This window comes from Anoplophora glabripennis, unplaced genomic scaffold (genome assembly GCF_000390285.2).
Source record: "Anoplophora glabripennis isolate ALB-LARVAE unplaced genomic scaffold, Agla_2.0 scaffold1317, whole genome shotgun sequence".
NCBI classification, from domain to species: Eukaryota; Metazoa; Arthropoda; class Insecta; order Coleoptera; family Cerambycidae; genus Anoplophora; species Anoplophora glabripennis.
The window spans coordinates 25,381-43,071 of NW_019417464.1; the positions used below are offsets into that span (position 1 = coordinate 25,381).

Below are 17,691 nucleotides of genomic sequence, written 5' to 3' on the forward strand. Positions count from 1 at the left end.
TCAAATACAAGTAATACTATATTTTATTTATTTTTTTAACATTTAGTTAATTCTACACCAACTGTAACCATTTGAGTGGAATTAAATTCAAGTTCAACAAACTGAAATACTCATATAGTTATATAAAATTTAAAATATTTCCCTGTTATTAAAAAAATGTTATTTTTCTTTTGTTATCGCATATTACACAATAAAAAACCACAGGAACAGGCAAGCAGTAAAATATGGAAGTGGTTAACGGTTAAGATAAGAAGAACTATATTGCTGTCAAGGCTATTCTGCTATAATGTGAACCTAGTAAACACAAACACAGTTTTAAGTATTCTTTGTTTCATTTATTTCAAAACTGAGATATGAGTGTTATTGTATGTTAATATTTAAATTATAGAATATGAATTTTTATTTTCGCTCAAGTTGATTTCCTATACTCTGCATTTATGAACGGCAAAAAACTGTATTTGTATATTTATTTCTATATTTTAATTTGCTTGCTAATAATTCTTTCTAAATAAGCAAGAAAATAGTACATGGGCAACTGAATTTGGTGAGAATGTTTACCAACTGAAACTCACCTGAACAAAAATAAAATGTTTGTATTTAATGGCATCATGTGAACTTCTTTTCATTTGCGATATCCACACTTAGGAAACTCCAAAAGAGTTTGTGATCATCATGAATTATTTACAATCTAAGTTAGCTACAACTGTTAAGGTTGCGAATGGTAAAACTGCAACAGCTACAGATGGAGGAGAATAATTTAAGATTCAATTTTTTTATGTTTATTTGTTTCAGTTTCAGTATAAATATATCAAAGCATTTTCACACGATCAAGAGTAAGAAAGATTTTTTACTACAAAGCGAACAGTTTATACAATCAAAATGATTACTCCACGATGGCTTAGAATCAATATAAATTTAGGATTATCAAGACTAAATTGAACTGCACCTTGACAAGATTGAAGATCGTTTCAGTCTCGCGCGTTAACTGCCATTTTATTACCGAAAAATCGTTCGTTTAATGATAATATTAGCTCATTTATACATATTAAGAAAAGTAAGGGATCCAAGAATGAAACCTGAGGAGCCACATATTATACTTCCAAAGTACTTAGCTTTATAGTCTCGTAAATAGCAAACTGAAATCTATTTAATAAATAAAAGAATAACAGGAAAAAAATCACACTGATTTTTTTTTATATTTCAAATGAGGTACAATTAAAGGCTTTACTTAAATCTAGGATAATCTCTATCTATCTAGATAATATCTGCTTATATAATTGGTTAGGTACCTTGAATCTGTTGTTTATAACAGAGATTGAATGATTTCCTATTTATTCATTACTTCCCAGACACACTGTGTACATATTTCAGTATTTATTTGTTCATTAATTTTTCAGAGGGAAATATGGAAGGTCCATAAAAATGCTCACGCTGTAATCAAAGCAGCAGATGGCTAGGGAGTGCAGTTGTGGTAACAGCGAGACTTGATTTTTAAAGATTTTAAAAGGTATTATTTATTATCCTGTTTGTTCATATGATAAATTAATAACTACATTCAGTAGAGATTTTTTAGAGATAAAATAAAATGAATTTCATACTCAACGTAATAGTTTCGGCTTTCGTGTGTGGATATGTTTTAGAAGTAGATGGCATCCCAACAAACCACTCAGTTCAAATGGGTAAGTCCACAATCATAAGATTTATCTTGCAATAACTAGAAAATATTTTTTTTCAAGTATAATTAAGTTTCTTAAGAAAAACTTTTGCTTATCTTGGGAAGCCATGGGCAGTAATCAAATATGTAATAAAAATTTCAGAATATGAAATTTTCCCTAAGCAAAGTGCCTCTAATTTTTATTTCCTTTAACATAGATGTCCGAGAATTCAAGAAATGCTTGAATACGGGGTTTAGTCAGAAAAAACAATAACCACATTTTGCAAATAAATAGAAACCCCAATTTTGAATTATCTTACCTACCATATGATTGAAATTGATATTTCCTTATCAATGTCAAAGTCAATATATTTATTTTTATCAACTGTCCATCGAATAATTTTTATTATTAATAGCCTGCAGCAATGAATTTACCTTGTGAAATATTATGGAACCGCTAATGTTTCATATTGATATGCAATACAAATTTTTAATGAAAAGTATCCAAATGTAACTAACTGTAAAAAGCTGATAAATATTAGGTTTCTGTACTGTTTGTTTTGAATCTTTTGCGAGGCCTTATTTTAAGTAGTTCTACAAGCTGTCAAAAATATGATTCAATCTAGGACTCGGACCCGGTATACTTGTAAGAGATGAAGTAAAATAATCTAATTAGAACTTTTTAAAACATATGATTTGTAAAGCTATTGTAGTAAATAAATGTCGAAATATATTCTGCCTCTTCCTGAGTCAAAAAATATTCTCATAAACCAAAAATTATATAAGACTATAAAGGCACTATTGGTGTATTTTACCTGAATAAATTTGTTCGATATTTATTTTATACGGGGTGATTTCAATTTAAATACAGGACTAGATTCATTACCAAAAAATAAGTTGAGTGATTGATTGAGAGATTTGCTCTATAGACTTTTTTCCTGCGCGATTCGGTATTCGAGATACAGTGTGTTAAATTTTACAAAAAAAATATTTTTTTTCTGCCATATCTTCATAATGCGCAGACGCAGTTGTATGAAATTTACTACAGCGTATTCACTTAATTAGACCTTTTATTGAATGTAATATTAACCTTGTGACTTTAACCAGTGGCGCGCTACTGGAGGTGTCGCCACATTTTCCTCGAAAAAAAAACGCCACTGGCGGTTTTTTGTAGAAGTATGTATATGTAGGTCTTTCTTATATTGTACTGAAATCTTGTCTTAATTGGCTACGTAAATTACTAGTTATGGATAAAAAACGATATCCTTATCTATGTCTTATGCGACAAGTGCTGTTATCAAATATTGACTCTAGATTTAATTGACTGTTACAAATTAAACAATTCTATCCTCTCTTAAGTTCAAATGATTTGTGGACCAACTTAAATGCGCATAATCTGGCACAGAGTACTAATACTCTTTTACGTACATATGAGGACATTCTCCACCATATCGATATTTTTCGGCAACAAACTCTTCATCCTCAGTTCTTTGTAGGTATTTCAGATTAACTAGCTACCCGAAAAATTATCTAACCTCGGCTTACCAATACATATTATAAGGATTATAGCTCAAATTCGACTTTCGAATAAGCATTATTTAAAGATTGCTTTTAATGGTATTTCCTATTTCATTAACATATCTTTATTAAATGCTCTATACAGGGTGTAACGTAAAGGTTGGGAATAAATTATATGATGGATTTTTTTGGTTTAAACAATAAATTTTTGTCATATGAAGTTATGCTCTACGGGTTTTCTTGTCCAAGCTACAGGGCGCTAAAAAATTTCAATAAATTTAGTATTTATGCAATAACTTTCGAACATTAGAAGATAATGGAACGAAATTTTAGCTGTAACATAATTTGATAATCCCCTAGTAACAGGAAAGATGGACTTTGTAAGTTACTCAGTGGCGTGCGTACCGATTGTACCGTAAAGTTTTTCGAAGAAAATTGTGGTACGCGACAAGTAAAAACATTTTTTTAATATTTTTTTATGATCCACTTTTTATTTTAAACAAAATTACCCTCTTGCGTTTTATTTCTAGCTCTTGTCATTTTTCCATATAGAAAACATTTGTATATACCATTTTTTCCCACTGCTAATATAGAAAAATGAAAATAACAAAAACTTTATGAAGTATGCTTTGACTAAGTCACCAAAATTGTTTTCAGATAAAACACCATTGTCGGTTATGAATTTAGCGTGCCTTAAACGTTTGGATCTGTTAAAAATGGACTACTCATTTCCAGAATTAGCAGATATGCACTTTATTTATGGCCTTGCCAACGGGAATACTGTGTTAGTTGTGCGTCTGTACGTTTTCCAGCTCGGCGCATTACAAATAGGAAGACTTTTTCGTGGACTGCTTGTTCTCTAAACTTAATCCATTAGACTACTATATGTGGGGGCACTTAAAAAACATAGTTTATTCCGTTCCCATTACTGATGTACAGACTCTTCGTCAAAGAGTTGAAATGGGTTGTCAGCAAATTCGAGATATCCCTGGTATTTTTGAACGAGTAAGAGAATCCTTGAGAGAACGCATTGAAAAATGTATTGAAGTTGGGGGGCAACATTTCCAGCACCTTTTGTAATATTGTTTATTACTTACTCGGTAAATTCTTTAAATTCCTAAGTCGCTAGTGTTTTTTATTATTGTTGAAATAATATGATATTTTAATATCATTTTCAATGCAAAAGTCTATTTTTCAATGTCTATTTGACCATTTTCGGTCGCTGAGTTAAAGCATACTTCATAATGTTTTTGTTATTTTCATTTTCCTATGTTAGCAGTGGGAAAAAATGATGGTATTTACAAAAGTTTTTTTTACGGAAAATGACAAGAGCTAGAAAACGAACGAATTTTGTTTAAAATAAGGAGTGGATTATAAAAAAAAACATTTAAAAAAATGTTTTTATCAGTGGCGTACCATGATTTTCTTTGAAAAACCTTACGGTACAATTCGTACGCACGCTGCTGAGTAACTTACAAAGTCAACCTTTTTCCTGTTACTACGGGATTATCAAATTAAGCTACGGCTAAAATTTCGTTCCATTATCTTCTAATAATGTTCAAAAGTTATTGGAGAAAAACTACATTTTTTGAAATTTTTTAGCACCCTGTAGCTTAGAAAAGAAAACCCGTAGAGCATAACTTCATATGACAAAAACTTATTTTTTGAACTAAAAAATCCACCGTTAATTTATTCCCAACCTTTACGTTACACCCAGTGTATGAACCTCACAAATCACCTGACCTTAGGAATTTAACTTCTCTTGATACTTTAATAGATTTTCGTGACAACATTAGTCCCGAAACTGCTAAGATGCTGTGCACGTTTGTAATGGGTGTACTTAAGCTTCCTGCTTTTATTTTAAACAATTGTTTTTCTCTATCCGTTCCTTCACTTGCTTAATTTTTTTTTCATGTTATGCAATTGTAATATTAAGGTATTAGATTTTTTCCTTTTTTTTCCTCTCATTCTGCTATTTAGACATAAGATTTTGTTTTTTCCGTTTGTTACAGAACCATAAAAATGTAATTTTTTTTTGGAGAAATAAATAAATAATAATAATGGATATATGTTACATTCAGGTACTGTTACGTTAAATGTATGAAAAATGTTTCTTGTTATTTTTTAATAGTAGCAGGCGTTTTGAAGATAATCGGGCTTGTTTTTGTGTTTTATTGAATTTTCCTAATACATTACTCAGCTTATTTGATGAAAACCAGCGACTTGCTACTAAAGCGTCAGCCAACTTTTCCCAAGAAAAGAATACTTTTTTGTAGAAATAATTTTCTGGAAAAAATATCAAACCAAATAACAAAATAACAGTAGCTAATAGGTCGGGTAAGTAATTAAGTAACGAGTCTTACAACAATTGTTCAAAACGAAATCCGTCCGCATAGATACACTTTCGACATCCCCTAATCAGGCTATTTATAGAGGAACTTATGATGGCATGATTTTCCCTGAGATAATACTAAAACAAGATCTTAGTAAAGATTACTAACTGATAATGAAGACAATTTTTGCCGTTAGATTTAAACAAATTGAGTACCTAGGTATATGGAATAAATTTGCATATTATGGTTGGCAAATAAGTAAATTATCTCCTAAATGAATGCTACTATTAACTTTTCATATATTTAACGTAACATTACCTGAATTTAACATTTCTAGAAAAAAACACCAGTGGCGTATTTTTTCTAGGGAAAACGGAGCGGCACCTTCAGTAGGACGCCACTGGTTAATGCCATGAGGTTAATATTACATTCAGTAAAAGGTCTAATTAAGTGAATAGGTTGTAGTAAATTTCATTCAAATCGTTCACCGCATTATGAAGATATGACAGAAAAAATATTTTTTTTCCGAAAAAATTTATTTTTTCGGTAACTTGAACATTCTGTAACTCGAATACCACGTTCCCCAGGAAAAAAGTTTATAGAGCAAACTCTACTTATTTTTTGGCAACTAATCAATTCCTGCGGTATTAATTTAAAAATCATATCGCCATATTTAAGTAATCATATTGTTTTTTTTTTATAAACAAATGCCTCGCGGATGGAGTTTTCCCTTCTGCATGGAAATATGCTAACATTATATCTGTCGCAAAAATTAATAATCCCACAAATATCTCAAACCATCGTCCCATTAGTATCCTTCCCACATTATCAAATATCTTGGAAAAAGGGGTTTCTGGACAAGTCAGCAACTATTATAATAAAGCCAATATACTGCCTGATACTCAGTCTGGCTTTCGAGCTCAATATAGTACTTGCACTGCTCTGGTTAAAGTTATAGAAAGAATAAATGTGCCTGTCTAATTCTTCTCGATTTTAATAAAGCATTCGACACTTTGGAGCATGCAACATGCAAATAAGAAGTGGATCTTATTTGTGTAAGGGCGAAATGGGCGGTGACTATTAGACGCCTTCATTATATCCATCTTTCTCTATCGCACGGATTTCTATGACTTTCTTTATCGCTCTCACGTAACGGCCGATGAACCATGGGGACTTTCCGACATTGTATGTGCACCTTGAACTTCAATGCATTTTCTGAAATTGCTCAAACTCATTGCTGTACTCGAAATAACATGCGGTGATCATTTCTAATGATGTCGGCGTATGTAATTATGCGATTTCTTAATATTCTTACTATTTATTAGTAAGAGTAACTAGGTAAGAGTTACTAAGTAGTAAGTACTTAGTAATTCTTACTATTTATAGGAGTTTGATAAACAAGACTTTTAAGATGGCTCCAAAGAAAAAAATCCAGAGGATTAAGATTGGGAGACCGAGGCAGCCACGGAAAAGGACTACCTTGATCGATCCATCGATAGGGAAATGTGGTATTTAAATAAGCCGTTACTGCCCTGCTAAAATGGGGTGATGCAGCATTGGGCGTAAGCCACATCTTATTTCAAATATTTTTCTTCCAATAAAGGGTTAAGGTATTCTTGCAGTAAATGTAGGTATTTATCCTCATTTAAAGCGTCACCAATGATATGTGGTGCCACTAAGTAGTTTCTAGTTACTCCTATCCATATATTAATGATAAATTTTTGTTAGAGTTTTGTCTGAATAATAGCATAGGGGTTTTCGTCATTTCAAATATGCAAATTCTATTTGAAAGGCGGTTGCCGTAAATCCGAACAGCTTCAGAAGCATTACATTCTGCAAGTTCGCACATGAGATAAATATTTGCAAATTCTTCATAGCTAAAATCCTCCATGATATTGAATCAATAAATGGTGTCTAAATGATTTATGACAAATATGTAACTGCTATTTATACATACTTGTTGACAGTCATCTCAATTTCCAAGATTTTTGCAAAAATGTTAATATCGCATTTTTTATACAATACATGTACCTATGTTGTTAATAAAATTCGATTTTCTCAAAAACGGTACAATATATCGACTGATATATGGTATACCTTTTTTTAGCAAAGTGAGAGAGGAATCGAACTATCAAAGAAAAATGTCAAATTTGGCAACACTGTCAATTTTGTCTGCTCCTGTATAATTCAGGCGTCTTGAATATCAGTTTAAACTTGGAAATGAACATTCTCATCATTTACTTTAATTGCCCAAACATTGTTGTCATGGCAATGACTTAGAAGTTATAATTGGAATTTGTTTTCAAACAAATTTCTTTGAATAACACAATGAAGCCCGATAGGAAAAAAATTTTTTTGAAGTACTTCAACTATTAGTCCCGCATTAACTTCTCTGTTTACAATTGTTCCAGTTCTCCTACAGTGGGATTTTCCGCGTTTAAGGATGGTTTTTCGGCGATTTAAAAAAACTGGAATTCAGAGAATACAGAGAATTATGATGCTGCAGTAATTCTCAGTCGGAATCTACGATTAGATCTAATATTGATCCCTGCCAATGTAAGATTTTCCGTACTGTCTTTATTTAAGGGCGATTTTTCGCGATTTAGAAAAATAGAGGGTGATGAAGCAAGTCTGCTTCCGTATTCGGATTTTGCGCATCAAAATGCATAAGGATACATAGGTCTAGTCTTTGGAACATACCACTTTTCTTTTTTTGTGTGTGATTGTGTTATTAGGTAATCCTACACTGCGCAAATATATTTTTGTATTGAAATACTTGGAATTAAAATTGTTTGCTATGTAAATTTTGCTTTAAAGTGCTAAGCAATTCAATACAAATATTTGATACCGTATTTCTTTGTTGGTATTAACAACATCTTGTCTTTTACAGGAAATACAGCATTTTTTCAAGGCCCGTATGACCAATCTAATATCAAATTATTACATTTTCAAGGAAAAAGTTATTATCTTGGCATAACTTTTAAGGTCAGTACTAATTTCGCCTTTATTTATTGAAATATGAAGATAGTGTAAGTGAATCTTGTCAAAAATTGTCAGAAATTCTATCAACATGGCAGTTATACAGGAAATTATGCCACTTCACAGATGTATAACGGTTAGGTATTTTACAGCGTTTTTGAGTAAGGTATAACACTTTTGTTGTAGACGTCATTTCTGCAAGCCAGTTTGTTCTGCCAAATGATACACATGCAACTGGTTTCGATTCACTCAGCTGCGGAAAGTGATAGACTGTACAGGTACATTATGGACACCAGTAAGTAAAAAAATTGCATTCCCTTCAAGATAACTTTTGTGAGTAATGACAAGAAAAGCCCTGGTTTTGTAGAAATTGAGAAATTGAATAATTCTACCCCGCAAATTGCCCAATTTTATACATTTTAGAATAACAGAAATACAATCTTTTATTTGAATTTCATTTGTTTAAAAATATAATTTTAAAGTATAATTTTAGAGATATACGATTTTCGACTTTCTTATAAAAATTATAGGAATATCGATTAGTTGAGAGATCTTGACTAATTCTAGGTTATGTTTCAGTTCTTAGTTGAAACATTATTTTTCTTGATTAAATAGATTCCGTGCTAGTTGCCATGTCGTCGATTCGGAATTCTTAACATTTCGCGAGACATATCGCTTTGTTCTTCAGAAGAAACATCACATTAAATTCTCTGACCAATATTTTTGTCTGCTGTGTATTCTGATCTGAACTCACTGGCGTATATCGCTTCAGTTTTTTATTTCTATGTTGAATAACATAACGTTTGTCAAGGCAGCAAGAAAACACCTAACAACACGAAAAATAAGCAACTCATAAGTAAATTTAAAGGATGCAACATTACATGCCAGTAACTTCAAACCACGAAATAGAACATTATAGACCAAAAATCTAATCACAAATTTCAAAGTCTCTTCTGAAGAAAACAGGGATATTTCCTTCGAAAAATCTAAATTGACTTTATAAACACCCCAATATTGTTTAACCATCGATAACCATTTTTAAACCAAGTTCCTTTGTCTTAGTTGGGGCAGGAAACAATTTTTGGTCATCTGGCTCCAGACTTGTAGACGACAAAACTTGGCTATGGCTTTCCACAGGAAAGAAAATGAAATATACTAACTGGGTATCTACCCAACCAGACAACAGTAACAACAACGAAAGGTGCATCGAGCTCGCTCCAGAAAATAATGGGCTGTATTGGAATGATCTGGCCTGCGAAAAATCGGATTACTTTATTTGTGAGAAATATGACGACTTACTTCATGGATCCGATGATTCAAATAAACCCACTGATGGTGGTGCCTGCCAAGGGATAAATGATCAATTTCTGCCTCAAACATCAGGAGTCGAAAGGAAGTACAGGGTCGCCAAAGTAAAAGTAAGCAATAAAACACATAAAGTTGATGAGGGTGCACAGAACAGCCCAAGTGTGCAAATCCAAGTTTCTATATACAGCCTGTTTCAGTTCGAGTGAATCAAACTTTAACCACAAATAGAACTCAATAAATAATTCAGAATTGCCTTATAATTTAACAGAGATTGATCGGTTTTTAAAATTATATTTATGAAATCTTTGGTATGCTTATAACAAATTCGTTCAAATTTGGTGTAGTGTTAATATTTACACATGAGCATAATTTACTATAAAATTTACAAATTTTTGTAGGTCAGTCGCTAGGAATGGGTAGCAAAGCGGAATTTTCTTACCCCAACTTCTACGCCAATGACCTAGTAATCATTTGGGATTCATTGTTAGATTCCGTGGACAATTCCACATAAAAAAGGTATACCTGTTGAAAATCGGTATAGTGTACCGAAAATCTCAGTTGAATGGGAGACCGTTCTTCGGACAAGACTTAAAAATATTAAATAAAATGATAGTTCCTGATGACAGATAAGTCTGTGATTGCTTAGTTGTTTTTTTATGGCAATCGTTAGTACGGATATATAAATTATAGAGGAGGTGCCATTGAATATTCTGTCCACCGCACTGTAGTGCAACACAAAAATTAGCTTAGAAGGGGAATTCATCACAGTACGAATGCAATAAATAACACACGAGACATTTAGAATTTAGCTGTCGTTTCGCCAATGTGAAGACGTATTATTTAATATTGTTTTGAATTTTAAGTTAATGCGTGACATAATAATATTAATTTAAAATTTATTTCCTATTCTTAAGAAACTAAATTTCTTGTCAGAAGAACTGTCTCCCATTCAACTGAGACTTTCGGTAAAACGATACACTATACCGTTTTTCAACAAGTATACCTTTTTTTTGTAGAATTGTCCACGGAATCTAAAAATGAATCCCAAATGATTATTAGGTCATTGGCGAAAAAGTTGGGGTAAAAAAATTCAACTTTACTAGCAATTCCTACACCACTGACCTACAAGAATTTGTAAATTTTACAGTAAATTATGCACATGTGTAAATGTTAACACCACACCAAATTTGAATCAATTTGTTATAAGCATACAAAGATTTCGTAAATAATATGATTTTAACAACCGACCAATACGGCCCTGTGCAGTCAAAATGGTGAGACTTAAACCCTTCCTTTATAAGGCAATTCTGAATTATTTATTGTGTTCTATTTGTGGTTAAAGTTTGATTCACTCGAACTGAAATGCAATGTTATTTAAAATATCTTCTCTAATAGTTTAGACAAATTCTACTACTTTTTCTCCAAAGTTTAGTGTTGTCTTTGATACAGTTCAATAGTCATGTGAGACAGTAATTTGAATATTAGCATTAACTTTTTAATTCGCTACAGTTTCCAGTAACGAAGGTTATTCAGAAATTAGAGAATTTGAAACTATTTTGCAAGTTACATCTACAAAACTTAAATGAAAATGATCTAATATCCTAGTTCAGTGTCCAATGTTTGTTTAGATATGGCATTATGTTCTGCAATCTATAACGCGTAATGACTTAATATCAAAAACTATAATGATCACCTTATCACCATTAGAAAATTTCACTGTATGGCCCATAATACGACACATTAAAAAAAAATTATAATGCCAACTGTTAGGTGGCTCACTAAATATATTCTGATTTTTGTTAGATATATTAAATTTTTATGTTTAGGCAACCCAAGGAACAGCTTCCCTGACATGCAAGCAGTATGGAATAGAATTAGTTAGCATACCTAACAAGGAGACTAACGACATACTGACTAATGTGATTTCTCAATACGATAAAACAGGTAAAGGAATTCTGTTACTTGCTTTCCGAATTTGTGTGGTAGTTGCCAACGATTGAACAAGTTCCAGACTGGATGCCACTTGGCGTCGTCAGTTTTGATTTTTGGACGTTTCGCTCTCTTGTTTAGAAGAAACTCGGAATCTGAATAGTTCTCTGACCTACATATTTAAGTTGTGTTATACGTCTATTTCTAGTTTTCAGACTAGACAATGAAAATATTTTGGAAATTATAAAACTAGATTCATTTACCTTAATAAACATTTCTGATGTGTAGGTCGTGAGCTGTGAGACTAGAATTAATTAATCTCTTATTTCTATTTACGACTTTTTCCAAAGAAAATCAGATCTGCGAATGACTGATATATTTCGTCATAGAATTAAACAAAATTCAGTAGGATTCAGTGCCATACGTTTGAAAAACTAAAAAATAACTACATCCTGGCACTCAGAGCTTCAAGCCTTTACTATAAATTATAATATTTTTCGTAAACTTACAAAATATGCAAGTAGATTCAAGGTGTTGATTATAAGTCACGATATTATGGCAATAATAAAAATCTGCATAAGGCGTTTGCCTTGAACAATTCTCAGTTCGTCTCGTTGATTGGGCTAGCCTCTCTCTTCCAACTCCATTGGGCTCAGCCATACTTGAACCACAAGCGCGCTCTTTATTCAGACTCAATATTTCCAGGCTTCTTAACTAAGTTTTACATGATGACAGTTTACCAAAGTTATTATTAACCAATCAACTAACTGATAACTAATCGCACTAGATTTAATTTGTTACAATGTGCACTGTGTTATATCATTTCAATACTGGGTTTGAGCCCCCATTCTAGTGACCTCAAACAAACTCAAACTTAATTCCTAGTTCCAGATTTTTTTATGAAAAAGGGAGCGATATATCATTTGAAACGTTCAACTATGGCTGTGTTCAGCGAATGGTCGGATTGGTCAAAGTGGTTCAGTAGACAAATATTTCGTGGTCAGCCCAATCAGCTAATTGGGAATATTGGATAGGTTTTAATACAGTTAATACAAGCCCGTTCAGCGAATTGTTTGACTGAAGAAATTTGACCGAACTAGTCCGACCATTCGCTGAAAACAGCCTATATACAAATTGTTCTACAATTTCTTTTCTGAATATTAATAAATAAACTTGTATACTAGATAACAGACAATTTCAGACGAATGTCTTTTAATTACTTAAGAGTTAACTTAAAATATGAACTTAATTTTATCGACATTGTGATTTAACAAAATCTGCTTGTTTCCAAATGTACAAAATTGTAGCTTTAAAAATCCAACATATACATAGTCTCTTCCACTGAAACTATGAGAAATCTTGTAACTGATTTTATCTATAGAATTCAATTATTCGTTATGTTAATTAAGGAACGTGCAACTAATATTAAATTAGGTTAAATTTAAGATTTTGAGAGACGATCCTGCTGGGCTAAGAAGTAATGAGTAATATATTTAATTCTGGAAAGTAGGTTTAGGAGCGAATACATTATATTTTGTGTAGGGTGATTTTCAAATGGTGACCAAAAATAATAAAACCTCGTATTCTTTGGTGAATTTTAAGGGGAGTTTTCCTCTAAAGTTTTTATCTAGGACGCTTCATTAAAAAGATACAGATAACTTCAAAAAATATTTTAATTTTTTTAAATAATTTAAAAACTGGTTTGGATTAAAAACTGGATTAAAAAACCAACTCAGTTTTGGACAATGTCTACATACATACATGTACCCAATTTCAAATTATTTCACTTACTAGTTTTATTATTTAAAGAAATTAAAAATATTTTTTGAAGTTTAACACCCTGTATCTAAAGAAATTAAAAATATTTTTGAAATTTAACACTCAGTATCTCTTTAACGAAGTGTCCTTGATAAAAACTTTATAGGAAAATTCACCAAAGAATACGAGGTTTCATTTTTGGTCACCATTTGTTTGTGAATAACTCTGTATATTTGGGTGAAATGTATAAAGTTGCGAACTGCAACTCTTATAGCGGAGGCAATGACGAGGTTGATCTGTTTTAACGTGAGTTCATTATCAATGTTTCCAACCGAGTATAATTTCGACTTTTGATAGGTGCACATTTTTTTTTTGTAGAATAAAATTATCTAACTATTTTTTATATTTACGTGTTACAAAAAAGACACAGAAGAATATTTACAAAGGGTTGTAGTAAAATGAACGCCCTCTATGATTTAGCCTAATAGAAACATAATCACTGCATACTTCACGAAGAGAAACTAAGCAACAGCAAATTTCGCTCAAATGGTTCCGAGTTAAAGAGAAAACACGAAAAAATAACTTTAACACCCTGTAATTTTTTTGCGACGTTTTTCGTTTAAGCAAGTTTGCTTAAATGGACACCATTTGGATTCTAGATTATACCCTTGAAGTATGTAACATTCGTTAGGTGACACCCTGTATATTCAAATGCATCCCACTTTTGAATAATCCTAACACCTCTTATAAGATAAAATTATTTTTGTCTTTATGTTTAATTTGGTGGGAAGAATGACTTCTTATTGTCATTTGCAACTGCAGCATGCACTTTTCATTGACGAACACGAGGGGGTATTAATTTGCGTACACTATGGATGAACTTGTGTGTGTACTCGTGTGAATTTGTGTACTCCTTTTGAATTTATTGTAAACTCTTGAACTCCTCAAACACTACGTGATTGTCCTTAATTTTCCAATAGTATCACTTTGGTTCACCAACGTAGGGACAAATGACGGAATATTTTATTTGGCTTTAATTGCCTGCATTTGATATGATAAAGAGACAGTCGTGATTTCACAAATAGCCATTTGAATGAATATTCTAATTTTAAAAAATTAAAGAATTAACCTCCTTGTCCAACACTTAAAAAAATATATGTCGAAAACAAAGAGATCATATGATGCATCATTGTTATTAGAAAGATTATCTGATTATAATGATTTCTCTCTCGGACGAACATATCAACGCTTTTTTAACACCACTTTCTCAAAATACATTTGTATATATACAGGGTGGCCCACTTTTTTGTAGTAGGACTTTAACAGGCGATAGAGAATCGTAATTTAAGTAGAAAAGTTTATATTAATATAAGTCCGCAAAAGCTTCGATACGGACCTACAGGGCGTACAAAAGTGAAGAATTTTTTATTTTTTTCTTTCTAGCGCCTACAGTTTTTGAGATATTTTGGGGTTTAGTTATTTATTGTGGTTTACTTGGATAGGTATGCCAAATCATTGTGAAAGTCTACCGCGTGATCATTTTTTCAAGGTCGCGGCCCCTTTTCCACCCCCAAATTTTTTTGTGGTGCGCCACTGCCGTGCCCGTTAAAGGAAATCGTTTCCCAGTTCTGTTTAGAAACTTTTTTATCCCTTGTATTTTTTTCTTATCTGCACTCATTTTTAAAGAAAAATTTGAAAAACTAATATCTGTAATAGGTCAATTTAATGAGACTATTCTAAAATGCCACAGTAGGCTGTGTCTGTAACTTAGAAACATACTTTGTTTACAGTTCATTTTGACAGATCATCCTCCAAATTGCAATTGTTGTAAGAAATAAAATTAGGTGGGCACTGAAAACGAGGTGTTAAAGTGGTGATAATAGCGTTCGTTATTCCTGATATTAAAATGCCTTTTTTATTCACAAATCAAGAACAAGCAGACATCCATTTCTGTTACGGATTTGCAGACGGGAACTCGGCAGAAGCAGTTAGAGAGTACAGGAGAAGATTTCCGCATAGACGTCAACCGCATTATTCAGTTTTTATTAACATTCATCGACAATTTAGCACTCACGGTCTTAGAACTGCAAGACCCGACGAAAGGCAAAACAGAATTAATATCCGGCAAGAAAGAATCAACAACCAAATTCTTCGTGAGTTCAATAGGGATCCAACCACAAGTAGTCGAAGAGTTTCTCGCGTCCTTCGCATATCAAAGAACAAAGTTCTTCGAGTTCTAAAAAAAGATCACAGACGTCCTTACCATTTGCAACCTGTGCAAGGTTTGCATGAAGGCGACGAAGAAAGAAGATTGGTGTTTTGCAGGTGGGTTTTGAATTCCATCGAACAGAATGAACATTTTTTAAGTCACATATTGTGGACCGACGAGTCGTGTTTTACTCGCCAGGGTGTCGTCAATTTCCACAACCAGCATGTGTGGGCACATGAAAATCCGCACGCAATTCGTCCGAGAAACTTTCAAGTAGAATTCAGTGTTAATGTTTGGATAGGAGTTTTTAGTAATTATCTGTTTGGGCCTTATTTCTTGCCACAACGCGTAAATGGTGATAATTTTTTGGAGTTTTTAATAACTGAACATGGAAATATGTGGGAAGAAGTTCCATTGAATTTGAGATTAAATGCTTGGTTTCAACTTGACGGTTGTCCCGCCCACTTTCATCGAAATGTAAGGGGGTGGTTGGATTATAATTTCCCACAAAGGTGGATAGGACGTGGAGGGCCGATTTCTTGGCCTCCACGTTCCCCCGATCTAACACCATTGGATTTTTTCGTCTGGGGTTATGTAAAAGATAAAGTTTATATGGTTCCTGTGCATACAAGAGAAGAGCTTATTGACCGGATCCAAAATGCCTGCGATGAAATGAGAAACGGTAATTTTATTGCCGCAGCACAACAATCTATTAGGCGAAGGTGCGAATTGTGCGTCGAACAAAATGGTTCCCATTTCGAACAGTTGCTTTAAATTATTACGCTGAGTTGGTAAAAAATACTAAAAATTAGATTTAGAAAATCTGTCCATTAAACTCAACGTCAGGAGTTTCATCATTTGCACAATTTCCTAAATTTCAATTCCTCTTTTTTTATAATTCTTAAATTATCCATTTTTAGTTATTACCTCCCTTTATGAATGAACTCAGCATTAGTCATAGTTAGTTTATTAGCTAAAATTACCTGTTGATGTATTTAACGCTTTTAGTCTGTAGCATTTTAGAATAGTCTCATTAAATTGACCTATTACAGATATTAGTTTTTCAATTTTTTCTTTAACAATGGGTGCAGATACGAAAAAAATACAAGGGATAAAAAAGTTTCTAAACAGAACTGGGAAACGATTTCCTTTAACGGACACGGTCAGTGGCGCACCACAAAAAAATTTGGGGGTGGAAAAGGGGCCGCGACCTTGAAAAAATGATCACGCGGTAGACTTTCACAATGATTTGGCATACTTATCCAAGTAAACCCCAATAAATAACTAAACCCCAAAATTTGAACAAAATATCTCAAAAACTGTAGGCGCTAGAAAGAAAAAATTAAAAAATTCTTCACTTTTGTACACCCTGTAGGTCCGTATCGAAGCTTTTGCGGACTTATATTACTTAATATAAGATTCTCTATCGCCTGTTAAAATCCTACTACAAAAAAGTGGGCCACTCTGTATAGTAATGATTTTCAGTCAATTATTGGACATCCGGAATCAAACACTCCAACGGCAAATGGATATGGTGGGACCATCGAACCGTAGCTTATACCAACTGGGCACCAACAGAGCCAAATAACCTTCGAAACCCAGAATTCTGTATACAGTTGCAGCCAAACGGAAAATGGAGCGACGTTAATTGCGACAACAAATTATACTTTATCTGCGAGACACTCAACATAGCAACTTCGAGTTTCTGTAACCCACAGCTATCAGTAAACATACACATTCACAATAAACAGGAGATTGCCGCAAATGGATCAGATACAACTTTTTCATGTGGTGAAGAGAGAAATATTGCTGCTGATGGCGACGATCCTTTTTATGCCATTGAACCCCGCATACGCTCTAATTGATTACATATGAGTTAAATTTAAAGAAATAGATATTGTTAGTGCCCCTAGGCAAATATTAGGAATAAACTTTTAAAAATGTATTGATCTTATAATATTACTTCACATACAATGTTTTTATATATTTTGTATTTTTTGTAA

The 17,691-nt window shown here is 32.6% G+C and overlaps 1 protein-coding gene across 4 annotated transcripts; it reads left to right on the forward strand.

Moving 5' to 3' along the window:
• The first annotated feature begins 1,412 nt into the window (after nt 1-1,412).
• LOC108915591 (macrophage mannose receptor 1) lies at nt 1,413-17,674 on the forward strand. Of its 4 annotated transcripts, none has more exons than XM_018721659.1 (7): nt 1,413-1,507; nt 1,563-1,679; nt 8,396-8,490; nt 8,671-8,779; nt 9,547-9,902; nt 11,619-11,736; nt 17,174-17,674. In XM_018721659.1, exons 2-7 carry the CDS (start codon nt 1,586-1,588, stop codon nt 17,551-17,553), a joined length of 1,152 nt encoding a protein of 383 aa, XP_018577175.1. In that variant the 5' UTR covers nt 1,413-1,507; nt 1,563-1,585; the 3' UTR covers nt 17,554-17,674. The 4 variants fall into 4 exon arrangements, with proteins under 4 accessions (XP_018577175.1, XP_018577176.1, XP_018577177.1 ...); XM_018721660.1 differs by having other exon boundaries at nt 1,416-1,507; nt 1,560-1,679; XM_018721661.1 differs by having other exon boundaries at nt 1,423-1,507; nt 1,574-1,679.
• The last annotated feature ends 17 nt before the right edge of the window (nt 17,675-17,691 follow it).

Excerpts from the sequence above, each read along its gene's own strand:
- LOC108915591 (XM_018721659.1), top strand. The coding sequence starts at position 1,586 with ATGAATTTCATACTCAACGTAATAGTTTCGGCTTTCGTGTGTGGATAT. Across the intron at positions 8,491-8,670 it reads ATCTTGGCATAACTTTTAAG|ACGTCATTTCTGCAAGCCAG; the intron begins GTCAGTACTAAT and ends CTTTTGTTGTAG. Across the intron at positions 8,780-9,546 it reads CAGGTACATTATGGACACCA|TTGGGGCAGGAAACAATTTT; the intron begins GTAAGTAAAAAA and ends CCTTTGTCTTAG.